The sequence below is a fragment of the Grammomys surdaster genome, unplaced genomic scaffold (assembly GCF_004785775.1).
Source record: "Grammomys surdaster isolate TR1022 unplaced genomic scaffold, NIH_TR_1.0 224, whole genome shotgun sequence".
Lineage (NCBI taxonomy): Eukaryota > Metazoa > Chordata > Mammalia > Rodentia > Muridae > Grammomys > Grammomys surdaster.
This window is the reverse complement of record NW_021604669.1, coordinates 1,887,159-1,899,519: the sequence shown is the minus strand read 5'-3', so window position 1 is coordinate 1,899,519 and position 12,361 is coordinate 1,887,159. Positions and strand designations below refer to the sequence as shown.

At 48.8% G+C, this 12,361-nt stretch overlaps 1 protein-coding gene across 2 annotated transcripts in view; it reads right to left on the bottom strand.

The window, feature by feature from the left end:
- Trappc9 (trafficking protein particle complex 9) overlaps positions 1-12,361 on the bottom strand; it is a 461,796-nt gene that overhangs the window by 419,421 nt on the left and 30,014 nt on the right. For both annotated transcript variants that reach the window (XM_028773229.1, XM_028773230.1), the window contains one exon: positions 11,334-11,459. In XM_028773229.1, the coding sequence (XP_028629062.1) occupies positions 11,334-11,459 (126 nt within the window). The remainder of the gene's footprint in view (positions 1-11,333; positions 11,460-12,361) is intronic.

Genomic DNA, 12,361 nt, shown 5'->3' with positions numbered 1-12,361 from the left:
ACCACGCAAGGATGCCTGAAGCTCTGATAGGCACTGAGAAGCCCCAGAAGTAGCACAGCCAGGAAGACCCAATGGCAGGCCAGGACTCTGCCAATCATGTGTTCCCCACCTCACTGCTACTTTGGGGGAGAAAAGCTACCATAATTCACACAGCTCTCTGGTGTGCGGCTCGCCCCCCCTCTAGCCATGTCCCTACCAATGGGTTTCTAGATATTTCTGTGCTAACAAAGCCATATGAGAAAGCCCCACACACTGGCCTTCTCCAACAACTCCTCCTGATGTCCCAGGCCTGCCTGGACCCTTACAACACGACCCAGAAGGTGAAACAAGGGTCTCTACAAGGTTTCCTCTGTCTTCCACAAGTCATCCACACCCATCACCACACTAGGATTCCTGAATCACAGTTCAGAGGCATCACCCTGCAACAGACTGAATATCTGTGCTCCTCAACCCTCTGAGAGATGGTCAGATCAGAAGTCCTTATGAATAGGACTAAGGCCCTTAAAAATGAAGCCTGCCATGGGAGACAAGGCACCGGTGCACTGGCAGCAGCCCTCACCAGCCCCCCAGCCCCCAGTGTTGCTGGCCTTGGAAAATAAGCATGCACTATTAGGAAGCCCCAGGTCTACGGTATTTTGCTGCTGCAGCCTAATGAACCTGAGATGGCCATATGTGAACTGCTCAGGAGCCCTGCAGTACACAAGACACAGCCCAGATGCCTCACAGCCAGGTTTTCATGGCAGTCCCCACCACACCCATCCAGAGAAAGCAAGGCCATCCCCATGTTTCTTTACTTGCAGACACCCACTACACCCATGGGGAGGCCACAAGGAATGCAGGAACCGAGGGCCCCTCACCTGGGGCCTGTGCACTGACAGATGCTCAGCTTAGAACCCATGGGGAACATTCCAGTAAATAGGAAGGCAGAGAAACAGAATAAGTACTGCACATGTGGTGAATACTTCAGACAATGGTCTGTAAGTGCTGGGCAAATACAGAGGCTCTGAGGTACAGGGCCCCCTAGCTCACACATCTCCTGGAAGCTAAACCGATGGTGTGTTCTCACACACATAGCAGCTAGTCCCACAGTGTCAGTTCTCTCCTGCACTGTTCACACTGAGCCTCTTCCCCCTGTCCTGGGGCAGCCAGACTCTTCCAGGGTGGTGACATCAGTTCTTGCTCCCTCGCTCACTCGCAGGGATGACACGCAAGGACCCGCTGCCTCATGCACTCACAGATGTTTGATGTTACAGGTATTTGTGGCTTTTGCCATTCTGCTAGAGCTACTTTGCAGTTCCCTGATACGCAGGCGCTGAGCACCCTTCCCTATGATTACTGGCCACACTTGTATCTCCCTTTGTGAAGTATTTGTTCAAAGCTTCTGGCAGTATTTTAAATTAGGTCGTTCGTCTTACTATGGAACTAGGAACTGGGCTCATTCTTCAAATTCCAAACCCGAGTCTTTAGTCATCCATGTTTGGAGAATATTTTCTCCCGGTCTGATGCCATTTTTTTTCCCTAAGAGAATCTTCTGATAAGCAGAGGCAATTATGTGACAGAGTTCACACGATCAATTCCTTATCTCTTAGTTAGTTTCCTGTGTCCTTGGTCTAAGAAACCTTCAATCTCAACAATATACTGAATGCTTCCATGAGTCTTTTGATCAGATCTATGATACGTGGACACTCAAACCTGCACAGGACACAGTCCTGCTTCAGAAGGACTCCTGTGTGTTAGTGTCAGCCGTGGCAGGGGACAAGGAGAGTGGCAAAAGAGACAAACATGTTGACTGTCTCCATCACGTACTGCGAGACCCCTAGCCCCTCAGCTGACATCCTGCATCCTGAACATGACAACGGATACTAGTGATGGTAGCCTCAGTTGGGCCCTCATGGCCAAATACAGGTGACAGGAAACTTAGGGCACAAACCTTGGCCACCCTAGTCCATGGTTCCTGTGGGACCTATCACAGACAGAAGGCTGGAACAGTTCTGTAATCTAGCCTCCTCTTCTCCCCGCCGTGTGAGTGTGACATGGCACCAAATGGTGAGCCTTCCCTACAGATGGAACTGAAATTATTTCAGACCCCAGAAAAGCCCCCCGTGGAGACAGCCTGGGCACAACTGTTTTCCAGCATCATGCTGCTGACTGGGAAGCTTCCAGTTGACACAAGTCCTGAAAGCCTGGGGACAAAGCTGTGCAGGGCTAACGTGGACAGCAACAGCTTGAGGATCTGAGGGAGTACAAAATGTTCCCAGGCAAAGTCTTAAGATCCAATCAAATCCCCAAACTCATTTCTGAAGCCCCATTCTGCAAGAGTGAGGGGTGAGGTATTAATCAGCACATCCTTGTCCTGATTTTTCAGCAGGCTGAGTAGTCACAACCTCTGAGTCCAGGGCCCAGATGTTTATGCAAATTTCAAGCAGAAGCATCTCGAAGACACTCAAGATGAGAGGGCCTTAGTCATAAAATGGGTCATTTTGGTATCAGTTCACCACCCTAGTTCCAACTGCAAAGTAGGCTGACACCAGCTTCATTCTAACATCAGAAGGAAAGTGGTGGCGTTGTTGGAATATTCTGGCAGGGCAGGGCAAAGCAGAGGGCAGCACAGCACAGTTAGCAGGTCTGAGCCATGGCCCATCGAGTCACCAGCTTTGCCATTTTGTCTCTCTGAGAAAAAGAGCACAGTCTAATGTTTTGGTGGCTGGAAAGGCTAAATGAGGTAATGTGGACATTTCAAAAAGTCCTACAGTTCTCAGTAGGTATTCAAAACAACGGAACACACGACTATCACCGAAGACATCTGAGGGGTGTGTGTGTGTGTGTATGTGTGTGTGTGTGTGTGTGTGTACACATGAATACAGGTGCCCATGGAGGCCAGAAGAAAGAAGATCCTCTGGAACTGGAATTACAGGTGGCCATAACCCACTAGATACGTTTACTAGGAACTAAACTCTCACCCTATGCAAGAGCAGCAGGTGCTCCTAACATCTACCCTATCTCTCTAGCCCCTGTGGACAGACTTTTAAAACTACAGGTTAACTAAATCAGACAGCCAGGAATGCCTTCAAAACCACCTTGGAAACCACAAGAACTCACAGAGCTCTAAAGACCAAAGCATCATGGGAAGGAGCTTTGGGACACAGCTACTCTAGACACTCTCCAGTATACAAGACACAGACACATTGTGTTTTCTACACAATATCTGCAGCTATCATACAGAAAGATTATATATTCAAAACTACACATCATTTCCACTTAGCCTGACATAGCGACCCACACATGTAGGCCCAGCAAGGTACCTGAAGGCTAGGATAGAAGAGTCACTTAAGTCCCACAGTGGGATATCAACGTGGGCAGCATGGAGCGATGCCTACCTAAAAACACTTCATTTAGTTTAGAAAATTAGGTTTCCTTTATATATATATTTTTTTAAAAGCCAAAAGAGCTAAAACCAACCACTTTTCAAATTCTGCCTGCTTTATAAAGAATTCTTCACGGGACTGAAATCTTTATGAATTTTGTTTTTTAAGCTACAACTCCAAATAGAACAATTGAAAGAACATCGAAAATTAGGAAAAGTGGTGAATTCAGAAAATGGGAAGACAATCTACTGTCCACCATAATGACGTCAACTAGAAATTCCTAAAACACATCATCTGACCCAGACAATGAGATAAAACAGGAAGTGAACAGGCAAAATACAAACAAGCAAAACAAAACCGGAAACTAAAAAGGAAACTGATATTGTAGCGGTAAGTCATGGAAAACAGCTACTAAGTGTTTCTTGGCTCCACGGCTCATGGGTAGAGCTCTTTGCCTGCTATTTGTGAATCCTAGGGTTCAATCCCCAGTGCTGGTAAGAGGGAGAGAGGAGGGAGGGGGAAAAGGAAGAAAAGGTGTAGACAGAAGAGAAGAGGAGGAGGGAAGGCAAGAGGGATGAGGAGAGGAGAAGAAAAAGAATAGAGGGATGTTTTCAGCTCTTTAGTACAGACATCTATATTCATAGAATGAAAGACGATATTGTTTATTTTGCCTTTTTAGGGAGACTGGGGAGGCTGAGAAAGGGCCTTGCTATGTCACCTAGACTAGTCTAGAACTCACTATGTAACCAAAGTGGCCCTGAACTCTCCACCCTCCTGCCACATCTTGCAGAGTGCTGTGGTCATGGGTGCATACTACTATGGTGGTTACTGTGGCTAAACTCCCTAAATTCAGCTACAGAGGCAATGAAGTCTACATCCAAATCTTTGCTGGCTTCTTTGAAAAAACTAACAGGCTTATCTTAAACTTCATATGGAAATGCAAGAGACCCAGAATAGCCAGGGGAAAAAAAATGTCTTGAAAAAGATAAATTTCCAACACTAAAATTTACCATAAAAGGTCAAGCATGGTGGCACGTGCTTATAATCCCAGCTCTTGGGAGCCTGGAGCAGAAGACCCAGAATTTGGAGATAGCCTGGTCTACATAGCAAGTACCAGAGCAGCCTGGACTATATAGAAACATCCTGTCAAAAAGAAACCAGTGGAGCTTTGGGCTCAGTGATCTCTCCTGAACCACATCAAAAGCATATGCAGTGCCCTAACATGCAGAGAAATCGGATTTCATCAAAGGCAGAAAGGCATGTCTGTGAAAGACATCACAGGTGGGCAGGGCCACAGTGGTGGACACTCAGGTGTCTCAGCCACTTGGAGGATGAAGTGTGCCCACCACTTGAGCCCTGGAATTGCAGACCAGTCTGAGCAACAGAACAAGAGTGTTGTCTCTCAAGACACAAATGAATGAAAGTGGGAAGAAGGGGCAGAGCAGAGACCTGGAGAGCAGAGACCTGACAAGGGCGCGCCCTCCGGATCACATTGGGGGTTCCTACATCCATACAACATAAGAAGAGTTTTGGAGGACTGACAGTCTGGGTGGTGCAGTTTGTGTTCAGTGTGCTGCAGCCAAAAATGCAACCGGATCGGAGGCCATGAAGAGGTGGGGAGAACGGAGCCCTCAGATCCTGCTGGTAGCTGTCCTCCGCAGCCTGACAGTGCCTCAAAAAGCTAGAGAGTGGTATGTGGCCCAAGTGTACGTCCCACAAGGAAAACATGTCTCACAAACCCTGCATGTGAATGTTCACAAGAACATCTTTCAACAGCCAATAATAATAATGGTAAGCCCCTGCTGTCCACTGGGGCATAAAAGGAAAAGCCTGTAAACAGAGTGGCTATCTGGCCACAGAATGGAAATAGGTACTGGCTTCCACTATGTTGGGGACAAACTTGCAAACCTCTGCCAGGCAAGCTAGCTGGGTGACGAGGACGGGCTCCATCCTCCGGCTAGCGGGCATACTGTAGCAATCCAGAGCCTTGAAGCTCTCCCACATAAAAACTAAGTCTGCTGTGCATAACAAATATGAACTAATGAAAACAATTCCTCACAGGAGGGCCTTGGAGTGTTAAATGCAGAAGGGCTGCGAAGCTCTTCATGGGACCCCTTGCATCTCTACCGCCACTGTCACTGCTCTGAGCAGTGCCGACGCTCGAGAGAGCAGCCAGATGATTCATGCGTCAGAGATTAATAAGTGTCTCGTCTCTGACAAGCACTGTGCCTGCACAGAGAGATGAATAAGCCCCCATCCCTTCTCCAGAGTCTGCGTGTATTACCAGACTCGCCTGCTGAAAACACAGTTTTAACATTCACCTTAGCTGTAACCTCCTAAGGTAAACACCCTGAACCTCTAAAAGCAGCATGTCTGCGGTACTCTCTGTTTCTGCATGTTTACATTCTGCCTTGTTCTAAAGAAGAATCTAAAATCAATTTTTTAAACACACACAATTTAAGAGCGGTAACAACTAAAAGATAAAAATCAAGGTGAAAAAATGAGAGTATAGTTAAATAAAGCCAGAGGAAGTTTCGATCAGAAAAATGCCTGCCAGGAAGTAGATGTAATTAGTGTGGACTTGATGATAAGGTTCCCAACTACTGAAGCAGAGAGGGAAATCCAAGATTCCCCAAGCCCACATAGGGACTTGCAAGTCCACAAAGAGAATGAATTCTCAAGTATCCCTCTCACCCGTGTTACAAATCACAGCCGCCTGCAGGGCACAGAGGTCTGGCTTCTTTTATCGCTTTTTCTGATCAGAGTGGAAATCTGAAACTCACCTCAATAGGCGGGGGGGGGGGGGCACGGGGGGAAGCTGAGCTGGCCCCAAGGCCGCCTGATGGTCTCTGCAGACCTCTCCCTCTGGGCTGACTGACCTCACAGAATTCCACTCTCCTGAGGACTTAGTCGAGCCTCCCTCCCCAGCCCCTCCCTTTGCAGTAAGGAATCTAGCAGACGACCTTCCTCCCTCCCTATAATGGTTTCCTTGTACATCCCTGACGGATGGCTCCTGGAAGCTACTGACTCTGCTGGCCAGCTTTGACCTGTCCTAGCATTACCTCAGCCCCTTCCGTATGTGACACCCTTCCCCACTCTCCCACCCCTCTGACTTTGAGCTCAACCTGACAGGAACACTGGGGCTGCAATTGCTCCGGTGCCTACCAGGCTCTTGCAGGGTTTCCTTAGCAACCGCTTCATTAAGGAAACCCATCAAAAAAGAAATGCAAGGAGGCTGTTCTTGCATCTGAACAGAGTAGCCTGCATAAAATCTGAATGGCTTTGGAAAGAAAATTAACCGAAGACAAAGAGGTTGAAAGTCCCCTCAAAAGTCTCATAAAGGAAAATGTTTTTAAAGGGCACCAATCATTCCAGAACTTAAAGCTCTGAGGAGGCCGAGGCATGGGCTTCTGTGTGACCCTTCAGATGCTGGTCTAGTTTTCCAAACACTTCCATGCTAGCACTTTCTCTTAAGCCATTTTCTGTAGAAAACAGAATTGTATTCAGTGTCTTGGGCTGGTGAGGGTGGGGGAGGGGAGCCACAGGACGGTTGGGTTTTTGGAATCCCAGTGAGGCAGATTTAAAGAACAATGGGAGAGTTTGTGAGCTGAGCTAGGTCTCACCCTCAGTTTCCCCATCTTAAAACTAGCTGCAAGTGGTGAGGAAGGAAGCTGTCCAGACCTTTCTGGTGTCTGTTCAGCACCAGATGGAGCTGCTACAAGCCCTGCAAGCCAGCTGCTGGGGAAACCAGTCATCGCAGCCTGAGCATCTTTCTTTGTTGCGCCTTCTTCTCCGTTGTAACAATGCTTGTGTTTCTGGAATGAATGCCTCCTGGGCTGCGCCGTAGAAGGTATCCAGTGGGAGCGTGTGCTTTTTGTGCTTTTTTTCTGTACATCTGACTCACTTGGGAACTGTTTGCTTCCACATCTATTGTTTATCGGCCGATTCCCCCTCCACTCCCTCAGCACAGCCAGTGTGGACCATGATTGTCTGCAGCTTCCCGGAGGGAAGGGGGGGGGGGGAGTGGGGACAGGGGACAGGAAGAGTGCATGAACACAACGTCCCAGAGACCCCCTCACCTCTAAGCCACCATCTTATTTGGTGCCTGACACATTGTTCTTTTTCCTAAGCTCCCCCTCTGTGGATATGGCTGGCTACATTTAGACCAGAGAATCTCAAGGAACAGAGCCATACATCAGGAAGCCTGTGAATGGATGCCAGCAAGGTTTGCAGCCTCCTCAGCACCCTGGGGTTCCCAGAGGGCGGCGGGGCGTGTGGCACTAAGTGTGCATTCCTGTAGCATTTGCAACTTACAGGGAGTGAGGTGGCCACTGGCTCTCCACAGAAAACAGGCTGAGAGGATGCATGGCTCCTCTAGTCACAAACAGAGGAAATGATGACTGAAGTCCCAGCCCCTGTGTTCTCTTATGAACCTTGTCATTTGCCTGTGAAACCTTCACAGCCATCGCACAGATCTGTACACAGCCAGCTATTTCCTGCCATTTGGGAGCGCCAGATAATTACCACAAACCACTCACCTAAACCAGCCAACACACATTCACCCTGTGCCTGCATGGAAGAGGGATCCTGCATCTATTTTGTTGAGCACCGCTAAAGCCCAATGTAGTATTCTCCAGTTCTGAGTTTTTGAGACAGGGTTTCTCCGTGTAATATCCCTGGCTGTCTTGGACTCCCTTTGTACACCAGGCTGGCCTAAAACTCAAGAGATCTGCCTGCTTCTGCCTCCTGAGTGCTGGGATTAAAAGCGTGTGCCATCGCTGGCTCATGCAAGCACTCTTAAAGACAGACGGAACTTGCACTAGTCACATGTCCATTCCTTCCAAAATGGCCACCATTTGCTGAAATCCTTCGTTACCGTCAGCTCCACAATGGAAAACACTTGATTAAGAACCAAAAGCTTGTTCTATTTCAGAAAAACTACAGGCCCTTCTCTTTACTGTGATTATAAAATCCCACCAGAACTCATTATTTTGCTGCCTTGTCAACTAGCAGACAAACATCAGGATGAGTCAAGGACCGCAAAGTGCCTTCCTCCTCGGGCGGAATACGAAAGGCTGGTAACCGCCCTGTGCCGCAGGGCCACAATTGCCACGGAGCATTACTGCCCTCTAGTGTTTGCCTGACGCCAAGCAATGCGATAGCAGAGCTGGTCCAAACTACAGTGCCCAGCTGTGAATATCATTTTGCAGTAAATCGAAATCCCCTCCCTTTAATCTGTAAAGCTGACTTCAGTAACTGCAGAGAGTGAGGACTCACAGGTCTGTAGAGGCGGAGCAGGGCTGGGATGCCTGGCAGCCACCCAGTATTCCAGCACCAACTAAGCCTAACAGACTCCATTCCCCAGACCTTCCAGGTCTGCTTGGAGCCTCTTCTGTGTTCAAAGCTGTCTCCTGAACCCCTGGACCTAATGACAACAGCACTAGCCCACTACAGAGCTATGGAAAGACACAGGACCATCTATTCTAAACCCAGCCTCCTGGCTACAGCAAATCTCAAGGCTTCCCTGAACCCTTGACAGTCTACCTGATGAGGCCTAGCACTCTTCACTGTGAAGCATGGCTTACATCAGGGTCCCACCCTCTTGTCCTTGAAGTACTCTTGCCCTGGTATTGCCCTCACTGTCCTTTGGCAAACCTACACCAGCTTCACCCCTGCTGGCTCTCCATGCCCTAGCAGCCCACCTCTGCACTTCAGCCACTATGGTGGTCTCTTTCCCTCATCATGGGTCCATGCCCTGTGAGGCAGGCACTGGTGGGTCTTCAATGTCCAGGGTCTCAGTCAATGCACATTTCATTAAATTTGTGTATCCCTGCCATGGGGCATCCCGCCCTCCAGTCCTCTACAAGGACTTTAGCCTTAGCATCCCTAAAAAACACAGCTTCAGGGGCAGGCAAGACAGCTCAACAGGTTAAGGTGCTTGTCACTAAGCCTAACTTAAGTTCAATACCCAGGACCCATAAGGGGGAGGAGAACAGACTATCCAAATGGTCCTCTGAACACATGCATGCTGTGACACATGTGCCCACACACATACAAATGTATACAAATAAAATAAATGTAACTGCAACACACACACACACAGCTTGGCCCAGTACTGAACCCTGGGTAGAACCAAGTCAAACAGTAAATTTCAGCATTACTGGAGACTGGAAGACTGGCATCTATATCTATCTCCTCTTGGACAGTTTCCCAGGTAACTGAAGCTTCTACATCAAAGGACCAGGTTTTTGCCTCTCCTGGAAATCAACAGAGAACAGAACTTGGCCTCCCCTAACGTTCCCTAAGGACACAGGGTGCAGCTAGCTCCCAGTGTTCCCCACTTTGAGGCCATGGGTACTCTTCCCCCACATAAAGTGGTCAGCAATCCTGGGGCAATCTTTCTTTATGGGCCTTATTCTGTGTTTCTCTCCCTCTGAGGTTGAGCTGACAACTGACACATCCAGCAGTCTCCGGTGACTGACATAGGGAGCCAGCCCCACAGACCAGCCTGAGGGCAGCACGGGGCTCTACAGCACGTAGGACTCAAGAGAGGCCAAGGAGCTAGAGCTCTGGGCAGCAGTAAGCCATCTGATGTGAATGCTGGGGGTGGAACTCTGGTCCCCCACAGGAGCAAGCGATATGTGCTCATAGCCGGGACCGTCATTCCAGCCTCTGGTAAGGTTAACTCCATTAAGTTATCTTCCTTCAAAAAAAAAAATCTCTAAAGTGAGCATGGCAATTATCAGTGTAGAAAGTGCAGGTGATGGGCTGGGTGTCTGGCTAACAGCAGGCTTCCTGCGTGCTCTGGTGGGATTATCTCAAGTCCCTGCTGCCCTCCCTGCCCACAAGCGGCCCACCCACTGCTGCATCTCACCCTTATCCAGCCCAACAGTTGTCTCATCTGCCCACAGGATGCTGCCTTTTGCCTCTCAGAGCCCAGCTGATGGAGGTCCAGTGGCCGTCTGCAATTACTCTACCTGACCTTGTCCTCCACAGATACCAGTCTTTCTGTTTCAGCCTATCTGCCTTCCCCAAACAGTCCAGACTCAGATACCTCATGCTTTCCTAGAAGTCAGTTGGCAAGTCGATCCACCTGCACTGCACCCTCCTCTACTCAGGTCACGCCTAGTCTGCTTACAGCAGACTCCAGTGATTGTGCCCTCCTGCTGAGACAGCCCTCTCTGCTCCCTCCCCCTCCTCATCCTAGTGGTTGCTTCCTCTGCTGCCATCATAGCTTCTGTGATGTGTGTCACTCATACACCATTCAACACCTGCCTTCCCTATGAAGCTGCCACTCAGTGATGGCAGAGTGGTCGCTTCTCTCCATATCTGCTTTAACAGGGTGTCCACGGGCCAGCTGCTGCTTGCCGGAGCCCCGTCTCCCATGGCTTGCCTATAGATCAGTTCCACCTGGCTGCACACAGCTAACAGCCTCCAGGTTAGGGAGTGACATTGTGAGTCTGCCACTAAATGTTTTCATGACTGTCTTATTAAATACCTTTTTGGGAGGGGAGGGGGGCTGGCGCTCCATGGAAGAGAACTAGCTGAGCACACAGGAGGCTCTAGGTTCAATCCTTAGCATGTTCTTCAGGCTCAGAATTAACATTTGTAAGCTGCCTGCTGTGTGACAGGAACTATACAAAACTCAGGTTTTGTAAACCAAGTGGCCCAGTATTGCAAAGGGCGAGCCTGTCACAAGTGACAAAGGCAGGAGCCACCGGAGCTCATTAAGGCTGCAAAGCCAGCAGGAGCCAATGTTATTATTCCAAATAAAAATTGGGAGAAGATGGTGAATTTTGAATTTTAAAAAATATGATACCCTAAAATGCAGAAGGCGGGCATACAAGTAACACATGATTTGGCTCTTGGGCTATGACTCCTTCATAATACCATACTCTCCCATCGGGCCATGAGAGACACACTCCAGGAGACCTGAATCACCTGCTACGGAGGCAGGCACACGCTCACCTGCCGGAGGTTGATGTACACGGCATTCTGAAGGAACTCCGAAGCTTCCATGCCACGCTTCTGAATTGCCAGGACACGCACAGCCTTGACACAAGCTTCCAGCTCAATCACCCCGGCGTTCTTATACTGCGGGTATAAAGAGAACACCTTCATCAGCAAACAACAGGGACGTTTCCGGCGCTAGGACGTTGCCGCTGAGACTCCAGACAATCCCAGGAGCGTTTCCCATGCACAAGGCCTCGGTACCCTTGGGGTAAAGCTATTTCCAAGGGTCTGTCTTAATGGGCACAACTTGGAATAAGCCTATGACTATATAAGTGTGCTTCTGTTGATTAAAACCATACAACTACAATCCTAGTTCCAGGGGCAGGCGGGCTGAGGACTCCTCAAGGCCAGAAGTGATTAGCATTTAGAGGAGTTTGGGTTTGGGGATTTAGATTTTTGAGTTAGGGATGTTCAGCCCATAATGCGAATGAATGCCTTGCCATTTATCTTACTTAAATGTTGTTCTCACACCTATGGCTTTAAAGCAGCTGTTGGGAATTTGTTGCTTTGTGCAGAAGACATCTGGGCTGTCTGTGTTCAGTGCCACTGATTTTTTTTTCTTTTTTCTTTTTTTTTTTTCTTTTTCCAGATAGGGTTTTTCTATGGAACATAGCCCTGGCTGTTCTGGAGTCACTTTGTAGACGAGGCTAGCCTTGAAATAACAGAGACCCACCTGCCTCTGCCTCCCAAGTGCAGGGCGTGCACCACCATGTCCAGCTGTGCCACTAATTTTATCTCAGAACCACTTGTACCATAGCACAGGCACTGGAAAAGAACAGGTTCTGTGGGACTCCTCTGAGTCACTACTAAACTAAAGTGACATGTTGCTCCCTTAGGACAGGGAGGTGGTTCAGCACCATGGACAGTAGCACCCACAAACAATGGGACTGTGTTCCCATTGCGATACAGGGAGTGTTCATGCCCAAGAGCATCTTGGGATTTATTCTCAAGCCATAGGTAGAAGCAAATCAGATCAGGGAAGC